The following is a 21937-nucleotide window of genomic DNA, read 5'->3' as shown; positions in this document are numbered from 1 at the left end:
TCAGATTTCACATGGCTTTAACCTCTTTATCCTCAAAGGTGGGCTGTGAAAAGTTCTTCCAAACTTTGTAGTAGGTCCCATTGGTTAAAAAAGTAGGCCAGTGCTGTAGTCCGTTTTGAAACAGGCAAAAAAAGATGCTAATTTCCATACTTAAGCTAACTTGCGGTTGTGTGATGATGCATTCAAGTTAGCTGGAAAATTTTAGTGTTTAAAGAATGGATAAAAATATGTCAATATATCAATGAAAATAACCTATTTATTCAAAAATTTATTTATTAATATTTTTAATCATTGAAGATCTTTTGGAGGGAGGTCGCAGCATTATTTATAATTTAAATGTAATTTATTCAGCCAATTTATTTTAATACAATTTAATAAAAAAATTAAACTTAAATTTTATTTATCCGCTCCATCACTGTACCAAAAACGTACCGAACCCTGACTTTAAAACCGAGGTACGTACCGAACCGAAAATTTTCTGTACCATTACACCCATAATATATTTATATATGTATACACACACACACACACACACACACACACACACCGTGTTCAGGTCTTTTTTATGTGGTTAAAACTGAGTCAAAAAAAGCTCTATGATACAAAGTGTACAGAATTCAAAAGACGTCACAACCCAACATAAAGGATAAACTCTTTGCAATGTTTATTGTGTCTACTAAGGTAATCATGCAGAATATTTTCAAATGTTCCGTATTAAAGAGAATCAGTGTTATTTCTTGAAAGTTCTTGCATAACAGTTTTAACAAATAATCATAACTATAACTTTAATCCTTCAAAAGTGTTATTTAACATCATTATTAGGTAAATACCTTTGAATAGATAGAATAATTATTAATAATTAATAATTAAATTAATCAATACTATTTGCAGTTATCAGTAAAGTCAGTCTCAGATTAGTTAAAATGATTTATATTGTATGAATGATTATTACATTCTGATTTTTGTAAACACTTAAGCAGATTTAGCATTTCAAAGAATTGTTATCAGAATAATGCAACATAAACTTTAATTTTTGATGGTTTTCTTGCTAAAATCATTGACAAATCAGATGTGCCAATGCATTTTCTTTTGCTCAATAACACTCGAGCCAGCCGTAGTTGAGCAGTACTCGAATCACTTTCCTGCAGGCCGTGTTGTACTCGCTCTGTCTGGGGCCGTTTGACAAAAACAGATTTCCTGTGTGAGAGAAAATTAAGGTATTAATTTTGCACATTTGTCACAGTAAATATATTAGACAAAGATAACCCAAGTAAATACAAAATGTAGTTTTTAAGTAGTAATTACATTTATTAAGGGAAGAAAGCCATCCAAACCTACCTGACCCTATGTGAAAGAGTAATTGCATTTTTCAATTTTAACAGGTTTACCAGAACATATGATGAAACATAGAGATGGGAGACTTGTCCTTCAAAATAAAAGCATATTGTGGAGTTTTGATACATTTTATTCCAGAAATAAGTCCATAACCCATTGGAAATGACTTCAAGACCCATTTTTAGGTTCTAACCCACCAGTTGAGAACCAAGGCCTTAAACCTAATAACTGCTTGTGCCACCCTTGGTGGCAACAACTAACCAGGCACACCAAAAATCTTCAATACTAAATCATTTGGGAAAGGACAGAGGCTTTGGAAAAAGCTCGGAGGGTGACTGGATGAACACTCTGTCACATTTTTATGGGCCAATCAGCGCAACAAAACGTGACGTAGCCACTACCAATGTGCGCTTGCGCAGCTACCGAGGAATAACGCAACCATGTCCTGAAGCAGCAAAGCAGCAGCAGACTATCACAATACCACCACCTTATTTAACTGTTGGTGTTCTTTTTATGAAATGACGGTTAGTTTTACTCCAAATGAATTGGACGCACAGCTTCCAAAATGTTCAACTTTTATCTCTTCAGTCCACAAATTATTTTCCATGTGAGACGAGCCTTTTAGTTATTTTTGGTCAGCAGTGGTTTTCGTCTTGGAACTGTTCCATGGTTGCCATTTTCTGAGTCACTGATGCACCCTTGGAGTAGTTCTGGTAGGCCAGTCACTCCTGGGAAGGTTCACCAGTGTCCCAAGTTTTCTCCCTATATGGATAATGGCTCTCACTGTGGTTCACTTGAGTCCCAAAGTGATTTGTAACCCTTTTGAGACTAATAAAATGTCAATAACTGTGCTTCTAATTTGTTCTCGACTTCTTCAGATGGCACCATAATGTGCTGCTTTTTGAGATGTTTCAGCCTACGTCACTTTGTCAGACAGGTTCTATTTAAGGGATTTCTTAAGTGATTTCTACAGGTTGCACCATCTCAGTGACCCTTCTTTCCTTGGTGACAAACATGCAGGTCGAGGTTGAGTTCAAAGGGCCAAAAACCAAATCAGGTGTCCAGCAGCCCCCCATCAGAGCTTTTATGGAGGACTTCACAGCAGGGTCAGTTCAAGTAACCAGATGGATTCTCCAGGGTTTGGAGAGGTTAATCACCTGGGCCCGGATGTGCTTTAAGTGGGAAAATCAAAGTACTGAAGGGAGGGAAGGTGACTTGCCTGTTTCACTTCTTTATCAGAGGTCTCACATGCAATCAGTCGCAGAGAGCCCCATTAAGAGCTTTGGGAAAACATCTGACCGCACTCTGAAGAATACTTCATCAGTCAGGGTAACTAACCAACACCTGGAAGGCTGATTGACAGCTGTTACTAAGGGTGTATTCACACCTGGCTGGTTTGGGGCAGTTGTTCTGAAACAATGAGCGAAATCAGTCGTGGCTCTGTGAGAAAGCACATCTTCGTTTTAACAAGTGCATCAGCACATTAGCGAACACTGGTACATTAGCCAGATGAACGCTTTAAAAAAAACTAGCCATGCACGCTGCTGATGCTCCATGGCTGTTGTTTTCCCTGTGGAAAGCGGTTAAGAACCTGAATGAATGAATGAAGATAAGGAAACTCCCCCGCCTTCCGAGTAAGATTTCTGACCAATGAGAGACGAATTGGAGCGCACGTGGCATTTGTTTACAACTTTGGACCGCAAGAGACTTTTGCCATGTGAATAGAAACGAACCAAGTGACAACTGAAACAAACGTATCAGTTATGCCCCTGAATCGGAACAAAGCAAACGAGCCACAGGTATGGATACACCCTAAATCAGGACACCAAAGGCCTGCAAATTCACCACGCTATGAAATAATCACGGAACATTACGAGACAGAGATGTTTTAAAGTTAAATGCAAAGCTGGAACTACACTCAAGACATGGCTGCTGCACTGTGTCACTCCGCCCAGTGGTTTACTCAAGAAATAGTTCAGAGTGTTTCCTTCATGTGTCGTAATGTTACATAACTATATGTTATTATTTCAAAGCGTGGTGAATGTGCAGGTCACAACTTGTCCACAAAAGTGTTTTGGAGTTGTTGGACTGTGTATTTGATAAGTTTGATGAGGGAAAGCAAAAAATACTGTCTGCTAACATAGCGTTAGCTGTGCAGCTGGTATATCGGTCCCCCCAGATCTAGAAACAGCTTGCACCAACAACTAAAGGAAATGAACCTATTACTAAGACTATAGGAATTATGGCTATGGGTGAATTTGCCAAAATGTTGAATTATCCCTTTAACTAGAGGCTGTTGACAAGTTTTCCCTGGCACAAAGTTTTGTCATTCTTTATCTGAAGAAAGTCCTTGTAGCCATCAGGGTGACAGTTTTTAAGATGTAGAATTAAACTGGCGGCGGTAAAGGTATGTTGCCAAGCTCCTCCACGCATCACATACACTTTACAAGCAATGCAAACAGCTACTTTGCTGTCTTGTTCCCATCCCTCAAACATCACACACACAGTCGACATGTTGAGTTTGTTGTGCGCTGAATTATGATGTCACTTTATCAACCATACAGATCAGCGTAAATTTTATTATTGGCCGATACCAATAATTAACTTTTTAAGCTGTTTTTGGCCAATACGGAAATACTGCCAATGATATCATGCATCTCTAGATAATTTCTGTCTGTAGTCCCAGACCAGGTTGATGGTATATACAACAAAGAGTCCATTGAAAATCTACATAAAAACCAGACAACTACAAGATACCAGACAACATAGACAGGATGATAAAATACAAAGACCAAAATATAACAATACAGTAGGTTGCTGCATAACCTTAGCTTAAGACAGACCAGGAATAAAGTGACCATTACAGTTAAACTGCATAAGGCAGACGGTGTGCTGATATTTTGCACATATCTAGTCTGTATATGATATTCTGCCCAGCCCTTCAAACTTATTCTTTTGGGGTAAGGCATTAGCACCATCATGGTCCTTGTACGAGGAGAGAGGAACACTGGAGCACATCTTCAGCAGCTGTCCTAAAGCACTGCTACAACCAGGTGCTGAAGGTAGCTGCTGAGTCCATCTGCACCATCATCAACCAAGGGAAACATCTCCAAACCAGCATGAATCACTTTCATAAGTGCAGGAGAACAACTAGCCAGAGAGGCCTCTTGGTAACAGCATCTGACTGGCAGATGAATGTGCATCTAGGAAAACAACTTAGATTCCTAGGGAACATCACAGAGTCCACACTCAGACCAGATATTATGCTTTTGTCTGAAACATGAAAACAAGTGGCTTTGCTGGAGGTCACAGCACCCTGGAAAGAGTGTGTGGAGGAGGGTATGGACAGGGGGGAAAATCTGGTGGAGGTGGGCCACAGACAGGGGTGGCATGCACGGTGCATTCTCATTCAAGTGGGGGAAAGGGGCTTGGCAGGTAAGTCAATGTGCATAGCCTACAGCCAAGGCATTTCAGGGGCACGAAAGGCACATGGGTGTGAAGTTGAAGAACAAAAACCCTCCATGACCTCAGGTACTATCACTCATATATGACCGACCAGGGTTGCGTCCGCTTCTCCCACAGAGAAGCTTGAGTACTCACGAATCAGGCTCGAGTCCACCTCCCTTCAGCTCAGGTCTTACTTATGTTCACATTGTTCAAATGAGTCAGACTTTGGGATCAAGTGTACCCTGAGACAAGTTGTGTCCTAAATGTGAAAGCACCTTCAGCTGTTAAGTTCTTCACCTTCATCGCTATCTTTGAATCAGTGGTGGTAGTTGTATTAAAGCTTGACTCATTTTCTTTCACTCTGCCAAAGAGCAGCTCTGACTTCAATGAAATGGGCTGAATGTCCAAAGTCAATGTCATATCTCACCACGATTCTCAAAGGCAGCATCTACTTTGGAGCCTATGCCAGGAAAGTCTTTTTTAATGTCTCGTGGGTATTCAGGGTCCATTTCATTACTTCCATCATCATATCTGCAAGACAGAAAAATGCACTGTGAACAATGCTGTCAAGGTGTGTAACAGTACCAAACAATATATTTGTGCCCTTTTTTTTGCATTACATGTTAACAATCATGAAAGATCATGGCCATTGCAAACACTCACCTCCAATACTGGCTACCAGAAAATATGAATGTCTTTTTAGTTGTTGACTCATAAACAGCTGCATCCACGTGAGTGACTGAAGGTGGGAGGCCGAGGTTGGTAAGAGGCTGTGGATATCCTGACATTACTGTCTCTGAATCAGCTTTTATTCCCCAGTACTGAGCACCTTTAGAGGAAGAGTTGAAGGTTATTAAATCGCAAAGTGATTCTGCAGCGCGTCAAAGTAATTATTGAATTGACCCAATGTTGGCTCTCTGATTGATCTGCTGATACACCAATCAGAGAGCCCCTTCTCATCACAACTATTGCAGGGCAACTCCTTGTTAAGCCCTGTTCAGACCGATTTGAGCTGATTTAAGAACTTCGCTGGCAATGGTTGCAGCAGTCTGGACCAAGTCGTTGCAGCTTTACTCTAATTAATTATTTTCAGAAGACAGCTGTATTATAACAAGACTGAGCTATTAAAGCATTTTTGTGTTTATCTGTGCCAAGAAATTTTGCTGCCACACTACAATGGTGATGACAAGCAGAATTTAGTGATGAGTCATATACAGTGCATTCAGAGGATTCAGAACCCATTCCCTTTTTTCAATTTTCTTATGTTACAGCCTGATACTAAAGTAAAAAAAAAAAATCCCTTCTGTTCTCATTAATCTAGACTCACTGCCTCATCATGGCAGTAGAAACAGAATTATGTTGTTTTTGCAAATTTATAAAAAATTATAAAAAAATGAAAAACTGAAATATTACAGTATTCAGGGTATTCATCGTTCAGTTCCTTTGCAAAAACATAAGGTGTTTCAATGGATTTAACTCATAGGCAAAGCCAAGGAAGAAACTGGAACACACAAATCTCTTAATGCATTCTAATCAGGTGCAGAGGACTAACGTTTTGACATGCACTGTGTCTTCATCAGAGTCGTTTGTCTAGTGATGCACCGACCAGACCTCGAAGTTCAACTTAATATAAAGTAGTTTAACCAGATCAATTAAATAGTGGATCCCTCCCTGCTGTAGACTGGGGACAAAGAGGCATGACACTGTCAGCGTTTGTGCTCCAGGTCCAGGATCAGCACATCTGGCAGAGCAAGGTGACTCTGAGGTCTCTAATTTTCATGTTCTCTCTGGTAGTCCACAGCAGAACTTAAACTATCAATGACATTTTTATGTTGGGATTCTTATACTCATGGGACTGCAGAGTGTTTTTCTATGTAAGGACAGCTGACAGAACCATTGGTGTGATGTCAGCGCAAATAATCAAAATATTTAAATGACTATTTAATGCAAACTGTCATGGACTGAAATATTTAGTTAGGTCAGCACTTTCTGATCACACATTAAAGCAAATGTTCAAGTCCTACATATTTCCTGGCCTGAGTGATTACATTTCTGAGCAGTGCATAAGAGCCACCAGCAAAATAATAATAATAATAACAATAATAGTAATTAATTAATTAAATATAAATGAATAGATAAATAAATTTTCCAGACACTGCAGGAATCAAACCCTGTACTGCCTGATCCTGAGGTCATGTCAGTGCCATTTAGCCATCCCATCTACTCATAACTTCAGGTGTCTTAATGTTATTTAAATGTATTAGCATTATTCAGTGCCTTTTAGCGTATCTGTTCAAGGACGGCTCTCTTTCCCTTCATCTGTTATAAATATAAATGTTACAGACCACTCTAACAATATTATTGCTAACATCACCCGGCTCATAAAGTGTTATATTGGTGATTTCTGTCAATTCAAAAACTGCTGATACAATTTTGGAGAAAAGGAAGTCATTATTTTCTTCACTCTTTCAATGAAAATAATAACGATAATACAATAATATTTCTGCTTTCACGCTGATGTTATATGAAGCCTTTATTAGGTCTAAACTGCTGCCTACTGTGTGATGCCTATGCTATGAGGAAAGCAGCCTTTCCTGGGAGCCTGCGCTGAGGGTGATAAACCCACTCCTCACGTTTAAGGATCTGAGTACATATTTGCAGATCATGCGCGGTAGAAGTGTTGCACAAGTTGTGTGTGTGACACCCAACTGAGAGGCGGTTTTCAGTTGTAACTGATGGCTTGTTCACCTGGCATGCCAGATGGATGTTTCACACATCCATCTGGAAAACCACTCATAGACAGCATTTGGGAAAGGGCAGAGCCTTTGAAAAAAAAACTCAGAGGGTGACTGGATGAACATTCTGTCACATCTTTACGGGCCAACCAAACAACAAAACTCATGACGTAGCTGCTACCAAGCTGCGCCCCTACAGAAGGAGTAAACTTTATACAGCACTGAATAGTGTGAACCATGATGACTGGAGACATGTCAGTACAGACTTTTGGCATTTTTAAAAAGAAAACAACTCACTGCTGTGCTTTATTCTTTAATAATTATAGACCGATATCCAATCTCTCCTTTCTCTTTAAAATCCTAGGAAAAGCTGTCTTAAACCAACTGCTGTCCCATCTTACTCAAAACTGAATTTTTTTCAAAAATTCCAGGCCGGTTTCAGAGCCCTCCGTAGTACTGAAACCACTTTATTGAAAATAACAAATGACCTCCTTCTAGCTTCAGACTCAGGAAACTGCTCTATCCTTCTGCTCCTTGATCTAACTGCAGCTTTCAACACAGTTGATCATTCCACCCACTTAAACAGGTCACACCTGGCTCTGCTTTCAACTGGTTTTCATCATATCTATCCAAAAAAGCATCTCAATTAATAACTAGTCCTCCTCCTCTGTCCCTTTATCCTGTGGCGTCCCTCAAGGTTCCATACCTGGCCCAATTCTCTTCTCCATCTACATGCTCCAGTTAGGTGAGATTATTCAAAAACATAATATCTCTTTTCATCTTTACACAGATGATACCCAGATCTACCTTCCGCTTGACCACAACAAATTACACGACCTCAATAACTGTCTCCATGATGTTAAAACCTGGATGGCAACCAACTTCCTTCAACTAAACAGGAAAAAAACTGAGATAATCATATTTGGTCCACAGCATCTCATTGACAGTATCTCATCTTGGTCCACTATCCCTCTCTGTAAAACCACATGCAAAAAACCTTGGTGTTATATTTGATTCAGGTTTAAAATTCGACAAACAAATCACTCGTGTAGTCAAGGTTAGTTTCATGCAGCTCCGTATTATCTCCGAACTCAGACCAATTCTCTGCACCTCAGACTTAGAAAAGATAATCCATGCACTCATTTCATCCGGTCTTGATTACTGTAATTCACTATATTTTGGTATCACACACTCCTGTCTATCCCGGCTTCAACTCGTCCAAAACGCAGCAGCAAGAATCCTCACAAGGTCAAAAAGACAGCCCACATTACACCCATTCTTTCTTCACTGCACTGGCTACCTGTCACCTACAGAATCAATTTCAAAATCCTTCTGTTTGTCTTTAAAGCACTAAATGGATTGCCCCCCCAAAACACACATCACTGATCTCCTGTCTCCATACCACACCGTCAGACAACTAAGGTCATCCAACAAACACCTCCTGTCCATCCAGAGAACTAAGGCAAAAAGTTATGGAAACAGGGCATTTTCTATCTGTGCCCCAAAACTTTGAACCCCTCCCCCTTTTTCTCCTAATATTGTTTAGTATTGTGATCAGAATTGTTCTTGTTATAATAATTACTATTATGAGCAGTTGTTACTTTTTATTGCTTTTAAATTTGACTCATTTTCTTCTGTTTCTTTTTATTCTTTTAATGCTGTTTTCTGTAAAGCACTTTGGATCAACTGTGTTGTGTGTAAGGTGCTATATGAATAAAGATGATTTGGTTTGATTTGATATGTATTTCCCTTCAGCATAGAACAAATATTAGCATTTCTGCTGCATCATAACAAAGATTGGTAGTCTTTAATAGCATCTACATCAACAGATATGATGTTATCAGAGTTTTTCTTTTTTTTTTTACCACAGGCATTTTTAAAAGTGTTTGTTAAAAATAAAAGGACCATACTGAATTGATTCAATGCCAAAATCTTCAACTCATACCTGCAAAGAAAACTACTGACATTTTTTTACACTTCTACGATACTTGACCAGCCATCTTGCTGGAAAATTTCCCAAGAACACACAGTTTAGAAATCTAAGATTGAAGGACTAAGTATGCACTTCATCCTAAACCTTCATTACAACAAGAATCAGGACACCGCCCCCATATACAGTGCTTAACAAGTTTATTAGACCACCTGTTATATTTGTCTCGAAGACCATCCAGCATCATGACCTGCTTTAATGTGGACTCTTTCATTTTCACTGAGCTCTCCACGTTTGACCATTTTGAACAGGAATGAGGGATTTCAAACTGAATTCACCCAAATTTGAGGCAGCTCACTGGGCTTCTCTGAGGAGTCAGAAATGAATCAAGCATAACATTCAACCACTAAAACTCATTTTTCTCTTCAAGAATGCAAGTAAATAACTATCATTTGACATATCAATCAAGAAATATTATTGTGCTTTACTATTTTTTCAGTTTTTTTTTTATAAATCAGTAAATTTGAAAAAATTCATGGATAACAATGATAATTCTATTTTAGCATTAAAAATATCATTTGGGTTAAAGAGCTTCTACATATTAGTGTATTAACCATTGCAGAAACATAAAAAATGATTTAGTAATTACTGTAGGCGTTTCTAGCCCATTTTTGGGGGTGCTGAAGCACCCCTAAATTGAATACCAGCACCCCTAAACTTTGAGTGATTTTTATTATTATTATTATTTACTATGTCCTTTTTTTTTAACAAGCAAGAACAATAGATAAACCATACAGTACTTGATTGAAACATAATAGTTAAACAACAAAAATACAGCAGCCCCCCCCTTGCCTCAAAAATGGTTTGATCCACGCCATCCCTCCCACCTCTCCTCAACTCACGCTCAGAGCGCTCTGTCTGCACAATGCGCTGCCTCCCAGTGGTATGCAGTTATGGTGAAAGTACCTGGCTTAAACCAGCATATGTGGCACATTTCTTAACCTCTGCCACTCAGTACCAACACAATATAATCATTACCAGTCCTCATTTTTGATGCATTTAATCGTAGTTCACTGTTGATGTTGTTAGGTAGGAGTTAGCTAACGTTTTTTCTAGCTAGGAAACGTTACAGGTGGTCAGACTGTACCACTGTCCTCTGTTTGAATTAGAATGAGAGAAGCTAGCTGTTGTGTCATGTGCATGTGTTAATATTAAGCCAAGGTGCTACTGACTAGCTAACTGACTGGATGCCCATAAACATTATAACTCCTATTGTGTGTGTGCGTGTGTACGTGTGTGTACAGATAGACAGTCTAATCATGGATATAAGATTGTTTTTTGAAACAAGTTTCAGTTTATATCTCTTATTAGATATAAAATGCATTGTTTGGTTATTTGCCTTTTGGTTGACAGTATAAAGAGAGAGAGAGAGGAGCAGAGAGAGGACTTTATATATTAGTATTCTTATTAGTATTTTTTCATATTTATGTAGTTTTTAATGTAACTGTGTACAGTCTATTTGTGTATGATTGTCAGTCCAAAGAAGGAGAGATGAAAAAGGGGAAGGAGAGGAGAGAGTGCAAGATCAGGAAGAACAAACTAAGAAAACAAACAGAGAATAGTGGCATCACGCAAAACAGCAACTTTTAAGCTGACAAAGAAAAACATTCCATTCACAATTTAATCTTACATAGATGTCATGGGAGTTATGTGTTCTCCCCACATTTAATGCTTTCCCCAAGCACATGGACACTTAACATTTATCAGTGGACTTCATTCTAAACAGGACATCTTCATTACATTTTCCTAATTGACTATATGCTTTACTGTTTGATTAATTTCACTATACAAGGAGGACAAGAACAGGGAGAGACTCTGGGAGATGAGAGAGCAGACCAGGGAAAGAGTAGGCTAAGGTCAGTTTTTGGTATTTTTGGTACTCACTATAGTGGGCTGCTTTACTCCAGAAACACGCATACTGTTAATGTGTATGTTAAGGAGCTGCTGTATCAAAATGAGTTGTCTTCCCCCTGAAAGTAGGGTAACGATATGTTTATTTTATGATTCCAATCCATTCCTCTTTTGCTGTGGCTCAACTTTTAAACAACCGTTATCAGATTTGATGGTTTAGTCACAGACTTTCCCAAAAAGTGTTATGCTTTTCTTTCACAAATGTGAGAATTAAATTACATTAAAATGTACGAAACAGTTAAATTTATCTTGCCTAGCTGGGCAGCTCAGCACCCCTAAACCTCTGATCGTAGAATCGCCCCTGGTAATTACCAGTGCTGTTAATTTAGGGCAGCTGTGGCATAAACCTTACTTTGGTTAGGGTGGTCTAATAAATTTGTTTAGCACTGTATGTGAACACGCAAGATGTAGGGGTAAAGCTAAGTGGTAGGGACAAGGGGTGTATTGGGACTGAGCTTTTGTCTAACTTAGAGTATCCAAGGAAGGCAGAACTTGACAAATGGTTAATTAAATATATGAAACATCAAAATAATAGAGCATTACCTTCAAAAAGATACACCACATTTTTGTGAGGAACCTCATATGCAGCGTCAACAATGTAGATTTCTGACCATTTTGTGTTCACATTGGTGAAATAGATGTCTTTTGAACACTTTCTCCAATAGTACCTGGTTTGGATTAAACACTGAAGTATGAGAAGATGCATGATGATATTCTTTATAAAAGTAAGAGAAGAACAAATATTCAAAAAGTACCCATTTTTGAAGAAGACGAGGTCTCCACGAAAGGAGGTAGCTGCGTCAAACACAAGAGTGCGATTGCACTGCTCATCTTCAGGGCTAGGCTCCACTGGCTGACGGGAGCCTGAGAGAAAGATTTGTAAAACCACAAAAGTGATGAAAATATGGCTGTTAGTCATCAAAACCAAACATAAATCTCTATAAATAGACTTGCTGAACACTTCACTGGGTATACCTCACTGTTCAACTGTTCATTTACACAAATATCTTTTTAACCAATCGTATTTCTAGACCTAAAGAATTTTGGCAGGTAGACGTGAACAAGGTGACCTGCTGATGCTCAGGCTGAGAAACATCAAGAAAGGTGTTTTAGGGGACTTTGAATCTGCCATGGTTGTTGGTGGTTGGGTACACTTCCATATTGTTAATGTCCAAATTCTGACCCAACCATTTCAATGTCACAGCAAACATTATTCAATATTATAATTAGAAAGCTAATTAGATATTTGACAGTTATATACAGTGCTTAACAAATTTATTAGACCACCCTAACCGTAAACAAAGTAAGGTTTATGCCACAGTTGCCCTAAATTTACAGCATTGGTAATTACCAAAATCATTTTTTATGTTTCTGCAATGGTTAATACACCAATATGTAGGAGCTCTTTAACCCAAATGATATTTTTAATGCTAAAATATAATCATTATTGTTATCCATTTATTTTTTAAATTAACTGATTTACAAAAAAAAAAAAGAAAAATAGTAAAGCACATTAATATTTCTTGATTAATATGTCAAATGATAGTTATTTACTTGCATTCCTGAAGAGAAAAATGAATTTTAGTGGTTGAATGTTATGCTTGATTCATTTCTGACTTCTCAGTGAAGCCCAGTGAGCTGGCTCAAATTTGGATATAAAAAGGTGAATTCAGTTTGAAATTCCTCATTCCTGTTCAAAATGGTAAAACGTGGAGAGCTCAGTGAAAATGAAAGCATCCGCATTAAAGCACTTCATGATGCTGGATGGTCTCTGAGACAAATACGACAGGTGGTTTAATAAATTTGTTAAGCACTGTATATTTCATAGAAATGTCTTCAGATCATTTGCCTTAAACTCACTATAACCGTCTTACTTTTAAACCCAGTATTAAAATGAATTGTTGTATTGATGTTTTCTTACCGTAGAGGGCTTGAACCCCACGTCTTTCATTATCTGGCAGCTTGTATCCTTTTGTGTCGAAGTAATTATATTCCTCGTACATTAGTGTGCTGTTGTCCTGGGTGTGATCCAGGCCCAGGGAATGCCCAATCTCATGGGCGGCCACCAGCAGCAGATTTGCTTCTTAACACAGTAATGACCACAAAAACAGTCACATATTTAGTCCAGAAAACAACCACTCTTCCAAAAAAGTTGGGGCACTATATAAAACCTTAATGAAACAAAAGGCTATTATTTGCAAATCTCAAAAACCCTGTTTTATTAAAATAAAACATAAACCACATAATAGATGTTTAAAATTTTGGACATATTACCATTTGATGAAAAATATTAGCTCATTTTGAATTTGATGGCAGCATCACATCTTAAAAAGTAAGGACAAGGTCATAGTCAACATTGTGTAGCATCCCCTCTTCCTTTAACAACAGTATGTAAACTCCTGGGAAGAGAGGAGAACAGTTGCTGGAGTTCTGGGAGAAGAATGTTGTGACATTTTTGTCCGATCTAGAATTCTATCTGCTCAACAGTCCTGGGTCGTCTTTGCTTGATCTTTTGTTTAATGATGTTTGCTGTTGGTGAAAGGTCAGGACTGCAGGCAGGCCAGTTCAGCACCTGGACTCTTCTACTGTGAAGCCATGTTGTTGTGTTGAATGTGGTTAAAGGGGACATATTTTACCATTTAAAGACAAGTTTATATTGTTCTCAGATGTCCCCAAAACTTGCCTGTGAAGTTTGTTGCTGAAAAAACACTCCAGTATAGGATTTTTTCATGTCTACAAACCCCTCTGTGTCAGCCCTTCTCAAAATGAGCCGTTTCTGTGGCTTTAAATGGTAATTAGCTGTCTGACCCCACCCCTTTCAGAAAATGGATGCAGCACTCCTGATGTTACAGACACTTCTATCCAAAGTTTAGGACTTGACTGGGATTAAAACCATCAATCTCCCAGACCGTAGTCAGCAGGGTAACCCACTGAGCTATCCAGCATCTCAGCTTGTAACTGAGAGGAAGATCAGTAGAGGAGGGTGGAACTTTCCTCCAAGTTGGGGAGGGCCAACCAAACTTGGGGGTGGGTGCTTAAGCCCCTGGTGAGGTCACTAGATCTACAATCTGAGAATAGCTTGTTTTAGCACATTTTCTGAAAGGTGGAGAAAGAGAGGGGGGGAGGGAATGGATTTTTCTGGTACTTGAGGGGATTGTGGACAGGCAAGGGGGACATATTTGTGTTAGAAAAGCCTGAAAAAGTGTTTTTTTGCATATTACGTTCCCTAAGTATTGTCTTGAACAGTGGTTCTCAATCTTTTATCGGTCATTTACCCCCTGTGAAGTATTTTTTCAGCCAAGTACTCCCTAAACAGCTCAAAACTTTTGGCCAAAAAGAAACATATTAAATAGCGCTGTGACAACTGTCTGATTTATCAAACTTTGTAACTGATAAACAAGTATAAGTTACAAATATTTTTTCAAACATTTTAAATGTTAGAAATGCTTGACTAAATTCATGGCACATTTTCTCATCACTAAATGTAATGGAATTCAAATTAAGGTGTTGAAAACAGTGAGTGGAAGACATAAAACCATTTAAACCCAGAGTGTGCAAAACTCTGCTCGGCTGCAGTGGTCTCTCTGGAACAATTTGGAAATAAAAACATAGAGCTAGAAAGAACTAAAAACCTGTAAATAATTAACTAATTATAAAACGACAGCTTAGTGCCCCTTTTTGGGATCATAATAAAGATCTCTTCTCAAACTGAAATCATGAACTAGTCAGCATTTCCTCACAAAAATAAATCATGAAGCTTTTTATGAATGGAGTGACGTGAATACAGTGACTGACAGGCATGTGCCAGTGTGGGTCAAACCATTCTGCCATGGGGGAGACTCAGGAGGTTTTAGGGTCACTAAATTTAATTAATTTACAAAATATAAACTCCGCTTCATTAACTTAAGTCCTTACACTCTATACACATTTTTTTCGCAATTACTCACACTAAATATTTACATTTCGAACCTGTAGCGAGTCAATGCAAGCTTTCACACCTGCTACATCATTTCACAGCGTGACATTGCTGCAGATATTTTTTCAAAGTTTCGCTCCGATGAGTGCACTTGGTGGTGGTGGTGCCCATTTTTAAGGCAGACAGAGGAACAAAATTGTTCTCCTCTATAACACCACCTGATATTTGTCCTCTCCTCATATCTGTCTGTAGTCAGTGCTTGTGTTTTTGCCTCATGTAGCCTGGTAGAGAGGGAGACAGGCAGCAGGCAGCCCGGCATGTCCACATGAGCGCAAATGCGCTACTCGCACAGCTGGAGCTGTTTCTAAACTAACGGGACTTTATTCCAGTGAAATATTTACCAACACAGTCTCCTCTGACCTCAGACATACTACTTATAAATGCTACGGATCAACCAGCTCACTGAAATTACTCCTCTGACCACTCTGGAACACAAACAGGTGAGCCAATCTGTGCGTAGTGTGAGTTAACTCCTCTCACCGCGACCCTCAGCTGTGCCCTTATTACTCTTATTAATCATATTTGACATAGGATGAATGAAAAGTCAGTCCCTCCTCTTACAGACTTGGCTGGCACAGTTAATGAACAGTGAAACTAGACTGACGTCCTGGCTGTGCATAAAAGTGCCAAGTTATGCATGGAGTGAAGGACGGGGAGGGAGAAACCTTTTATCTTCCGCTCCAATGAATATCACTGTTTTTTAGAGGACAGAGAAAACACACTGCAGACGTTCGCAGCACGAATGTGATTTTAAAATGTATATAATATACTTGCAACATCGTGTTGCTCCTGACGTGCATAGAAAGGCGATATTTTCTGAAATAGCCAGAATATATTTCAAAATCTCACATACCCCTTGGAGTGCCTTCACGTACCCCCCAGGGGTACACGTACCCCCATTTTAGAACCACTGGTCTTGAATATACAAGGCCTTGCCTGAAAGAGATGCTGTCTAGATAGGATAATGTTGCTCTAACAATTCTAAATACTCGTCAGCATTGATAGTGCCTCCAGATGTGTAAGCTGACCTCACCACAGGCACTAATGCAACCCCATACCATCAGAGATGCAGGCTTTTGAACTGTGTGCTGATAACAAGCTGGATGATCCCTCTCCTCTTCATGTTGAGGATTGTTTTCTGAAAATTTTCTACAACGTTCAGATGTTCTCTTTAACAGACACATGAATTTCTGCACATCAATGCTTCGGATAGACTGTGTCTCTCTAAAATGCTCCTTTTATACCCAGGCCGGATCCCAAATCCCTTATAGATCGGTCCTCGAGCCTATGGATTTGCTTGAACCGGAAGTAGTTTCTGATCCGCCATCTTGACGGCCGTGCCAAAGCCCTTAGACGGGTCTAAGACCCAAGCCATGAGACCGAGGACTGAGATTTGAAGACCGATGAGCAAAGACACATGAGAGCAGGCTACCTGGATCTCTTTTTACTCAGAGGCACGCCCCCTTATTGGATATCACTCTCTGATTGGACACTGCTACATAGTGGATGTCAGTGAAACTATACAGCAGCAGCAGCAAAAAATAGTGGAGGAGAAACAGAGTTTATTACAGATGATAAACGGACTCAGCGGACTCTAAACAGAATATAAACATCAGAAGTTTAGAAAAAGCTCATTAACTGATGGGCTGGGATTTAAAATAAGTGTTTAAAACAAGAATTTATAGTGAAATATTGAGAATATATTAAATAAAATAAATGACAAAGAGTGAATCAGTATGGGTTTTAATATTTGATTTGTTTTGATTCACCTTCATCCATAAAACATGTTAAAAGCTCATAAAATCTAAAGATTCAGATATAAATCTTCCCTTTCCCCCCAAACACTGACATCATTTAGACGTTTATTTCTACATCTGTCATAACCTTTAGTGAAAAGATAGTCGTAGGAAATTGAGCCATGTTTTGTCCGTCTGTTTTAGTCCAAATTTAGCCCAAAAATAGTCGTTTAAAATATGACCATATTGCGACCTGAAAATTACATTATTTTACCTTTCACTTTTCAGTTAAATCTAGACATTTTTTTGGAGTGGAGCCGTTTTTTTAACGTCTTTTATAACTAATATTTGCTGGGTGGTATAGTAGTCTATTTAGTGGTTATTTCTGTTTAGATTATGAAGAGATCAGATTTATATCTGATTCTGTTGATTTTATGAGCTTTTAACATTTTGATGCTGAAGTTGAATCAGAAATCAAATCAAATATTAAACTCCATACTGATTCACTCTTTAATATTGATTTTATTAAATATATTCTCAACATTCCACTGTAAATGCTTATTTCAAACACTTTTTAAAATGCCAGCCCATCAGTTATTGAGCCTTTTAAACTCCTGATGTTTACTGCAGGTTTCTCTTCATGCAGGTGTTTTCTGATCCACACTGAGACCAAACACTGTAAATGTAGAGATTTTTTTAAATAAATACAATACAAATTATGCAGACACAGCTGTTTCTGCCTCCTGACAGCTGATTGATGATGATCAGCTGATTGATGATCAGCCGCACCGTCATCATAAACTGACGTCGCTTCACGTGACGCTGCAGAGGGAAGGACATACCGTGGACCGTTAAACATCAGTCTTATGGCTTCAGTCTTCCGTGTCGATTCCTCGGTCTCTCCATGAGTCTCTGGTGGGCGGAACTAAGACTCAAGGAAAAGACTCACGCCAAAGACCCAAGCCTTATAATAAGGGAAGTGAGAAGCACCCCCAGTCATGTTTCTGACTTGATGCCAATTAACCTAACGAGCTTGTGGAAAATGGAACGCATTCAACTCGGGTGTGATGTCATTCCCAGCTCCAATATCCAACTTCTGTGGTAAATGGAATGCAACAGAAGTCCCTGAATAAAGACTCAGCAAAACATTTTGGAATTTTATAGAAAATCTGTACATAATGATTTTTACATCACCAGTTTTGAACCAGTACACCCAAGAAGTCTTCTGAGACATATCAAGGACAAATGAAGCAACTGTTTGGCATGCAAATCGACACAGACACACACAGATGTGCCAACAGTTGTAGCAGTAAGATGACCTGCAAAATTTTCCTCCATGTTTTTTTTTTCTAAGTACCACTTACTTTTCCAGCCTTTAATTCCCCTGTCCCTACCTTTCAAAAATGTTTTGCTGCTATCTAATTCAATCAGCTAATATATTTCATTAAATGGTATAATGTCTCAGATTCTAAATCTATATGTTGTTTATGTTCTGTTGTGAATACAATATGGATTTATGAGATATAAAAATAAAAATATTTAATTCTTTTTTAATGTTCATTTTACAAAGTGCCCCAACCTTTTAGGAACTGTGGTTGCAATACATTGTTTTCATTAGTATGCCAGCGGTTGGTAGCCTGTGGCTTTCAGCAGTTTGTAGGTGAAAATGCATGAATCACATCAGTGAACTAAACAGATTCTTCAATGAAGCGTATACACTATTTACCTTTTTCACTAACAGTCCAGGTTTCATCTTCATCAAAGTGTACAAACCCTCCCTGAGCTTTTCTTGGACGTTGTGCATGAGCCATGGTTCTACCTTTCCCATCAAAGTTGTAACCGTCCGCGTGTTCTGCAGCACATCAAATTCAAACAATACATCATCTGATTGCATGCAAAGAGAGAAAGGCCTTTGACCGTGAGGTCAAATTAATCCAACAAGGAGGCAACAAGACTAACTGTAAAGTGACATGTCATCGTATTTAATTTTTGAGTAGGAGTTAAGACTGTGTCAGAATATCTGATTAAAACCAGACTTACCTTTAGCTACAAAGAACATCTCGATGTCTGCAGTACCAGAGTGGATTTGCCTGAAGTCCAGAGGGATGACATCACTGTAGAGCTGGAAGGCCTGAGCAATGGTTGCATCTACTGTTTCCTGGGCCAGGTCTGAAGTGTAATTAGTGATCCTTTAAATCATACCACACAATCAGTCATCATCATCATTAAATGCAACTATCAGGACATTAACTTACATGCAGTTAAAAAAAAGTAGAATTATTGTGTGAGTCCAAGTAAAACAGGAACTTTATATACATGGAATACATGGAAACATGTTAATCCAATTAAAATGTATTAAATCAGAGATTGATTTATTCTTGCAACAAAGCCCTTTTCTTAGCCACCAGGATCCTTTTTTGTGGATGGTGGTAGCTGTGTTGGGGGTAACGCATTACAAAGTAATCTGTTAGAGTACTATGACTATTGTTTTGTTGTAACGAGTAACGTAATGCATTAGTTTTACAATTCAAGTAATCAAGTAATACCGTTATTAGTTACATTTTCATGAAAATAATTCCGTTACTGAAAGTAACTGATTATTTGTCCTGTTTTTCCTGTTTGTCCTTCTTGCTTCCTGTACACACATTGGCACGTAGCGCCGTGCCAGCGGAAGGTAAACATTCTGTGCCAAAGATACGCGTGCATTGTTAGCTTGTTGAGCAACAAGATGACAGACAGGACAGCATGACATTGGCTACATTTACATGAGGGCTTTAATTCCAAATAAAAGTTAAATCCTCTTTAAAAAGACCTTGTAAACACCTAATTCCGAATGAAAATGACCATTCCGAATTAAACTTAAACAGGAAGTAAGTGGGTGGTTTATTCTGATTTTAAATCCTAATTAAATAATAATAATAATAATAATAATAATAATAATAATATAATAATTCCTCCATCATGTATGCGTTCATTCTGCGCATGCTCGTCCCCTTGTCCTGTCGCGATGATGCACATATTCCGTGGCTAGCGGGCACATTTTCCAGGATGGCCGCCGGAAGCAAGCGTTGGACTCGAGCCGAGACTATTTATTTAATAAGAGCGAAAGCGCCAGTTTTATCAGAACTTGATGACATTTCTCCATTTAAAGAAGAACAAAAAACAGCAGTGAGTTTATTTCTTTAAAAAATGACAAAAGTTGTGTACCGACATGTCTACAGTCGCCATGTTTCGCGTTATTCCTCAGTGGCTGCGCACACGCACCTTGGTGGCGGCTACGACACGTGTTTTGTTACTCTGATTTTCCCGTAAATGTGACAGACGTTCATTCAATCACACTCAGAGTTTTTTTTTCAAATCCTCTGCCCTTTCCCAACCACTTAGTATTGAAGGTTTCAGGTTAAACAACAACAGCATCATGGTGAAATGTAAATTTAAAAGCTCTGTTTGCTTTCATTGAATCAGCTGTTCCAATTACGTGCTGTTATTACACACAGGGTTTGTGTGATTCTCTATGCTTCTGTTCTGAAAAAGTGAAAAAGTGATTTTTGCATAATATGTCCCCTTTAATACATAATATCATAATTTAGAAATGCCTTTTTATTTACTTGGGTTGTCTCTGTGAGATGATCCAAAACATTAAAGTGTGATAAATATGCAAAAAAAAAAAAAAAAAAAAAAATAAGGAATTGGAAAGGGGCAAATACTTTTTCACGGCACTGTACATGTACTGATGAGTGTAGGGGCCCTTGCCTAACCCCAGGATCAGCTAGGAAGACATCAGAGGTGCAGCCCCCATACTTCACAGCGTTCTCTGTACCAGAGTGTAAGGAAAACATCAGCTGAAAGAGCGAATGTGGGATCACATGAAGCTCCAGAATCCTCTAGAGGGCATCTCTGGAAGTCAACATAGGCTGCAAGCAACTTTGTTGAATCCCCGAAAGTGCTCAGTGACGTTTGCCAGGATGTGTTCCACCGTAGACTTATTCGGTGTTAAGCCTGACTGTTCAGGCCGCTGGTGTTGGAGCAGCTGGTCCTGTTTAGCAGAATCAGTTCAAGGACCTTACCCGGGACTGTGAGACTACCCCTGCAGTTGTTAGACCCTCACACATCATCCTTTCCCTTCAGGACTGGAACAACAATGCCCCTGCTCCAGTCAGTAGGGATGATGCCTCTTCTCCATACAGGGCAGATGAGAACATGGAGGGAGGTTCAACACCTGCCTTGAGCATCTCAGCCTGGAACCCACTGCTGCTTTCCCGGACTTCAGCTTGTTCAGTCTCCCCAAAAGTTGGTGGACCACAGTTTACAAGTGGTTCCACCCTTACTGCACCTATTACTGCATCCATTTTCAGCTCACACCTGAGAAGATCTGCCCTGTACACTCCTCAAAGTAGTCAGACCATTGTTCCTTCTATTGCAGCTGACTCCTCTGTCAGGATTGTGCCATCAGGTGCCTGTACTTCAGGTGACCAACAGAGTGTTAAGCAGACTGGAGAGTTAAGAAGTTCTACATGAATGTCTACAAGAGTGCAGTGTGAGCAAGGAAGGCAGAATGTGTCAGCAGTGGAGCAGATGACTTCAGTCATTTATTCATTTTCATAACGTGTGAGCCTCAGCCTTGAGAGAAGGTATATCCACGACCAATAATAACAACAATGAATCATCCAACGCAATACCCCTGCATGCAGGTGGACAGAACGGGCTAAGCCAACAGACTTCTTGAACCTGCATGCGTTACCCTTGTGTGGTGTTCATATTTTTGTTGTTCAGCCAGTGTTGGTGGGTCTGGTGGACCTGTTGCATT

At 39.1% G+C, this 21937-nt stretch overlaps 1 protein-coding gene across 1 annotated transcript in view; it reads right to left on the bottom strand.

Moving 5' to 3' along the window:
• Positions 1-1093: 1093 nt before the first annotated feature.
• LOC121522152 (collagenase 3-like) overlaps positions 1094-21937 on the bottom strand; it is a 33615-nt gene continuing 12771 nt past the window's right edge. The window contains exons 4-11 of the mRNA XM_041806277.1: positions 19171-19319; positions 18857-18982; positions 13301-13501; positions 12174-12282; positions 11962-12086; positions 5446-5611; positions 5210-5313; positions 1094-1197 (exon numbers count right to left, since the gene is read on the bottom strand). Of these exons, the coding sequence (XP_041662211.1) occupies positions 1094-1197; positions 5210-5313; positions 5446-5611; positions 11962-12086; positions 12174-12282; positions 13301-13501; positions 18857-18982; positions 19171-19319 (1084 nt within the window). The remainder of the gene's footprint in view (positions 1198-5209; positions 5314-5445; positions 5612-11961; positions 12087-12173; positions 12283-13300; positions 13502-18856; positions 18983-19170; positions 19320-21937) is intronic.

Source organism: Cheilinus undulatus, linkage group 2 (genome assembly GCF_018320785.1).
Source record: "Cheilinus undulatus linkage group 2, ASM1832078v1, whole genome shotgun sequence".
In the NCBI taxonomy this organism is placed as follows: Eukaryota; Metazoa; Chordata; class Actinopteri; order Labriformes; family Labridae; genus Cheilinus; species Cheilinus undulatus.
Note: the sequence above shows the minus strand (reverse complement) of the source record. Positions and strands in the feature narration are given on the sequence as shown.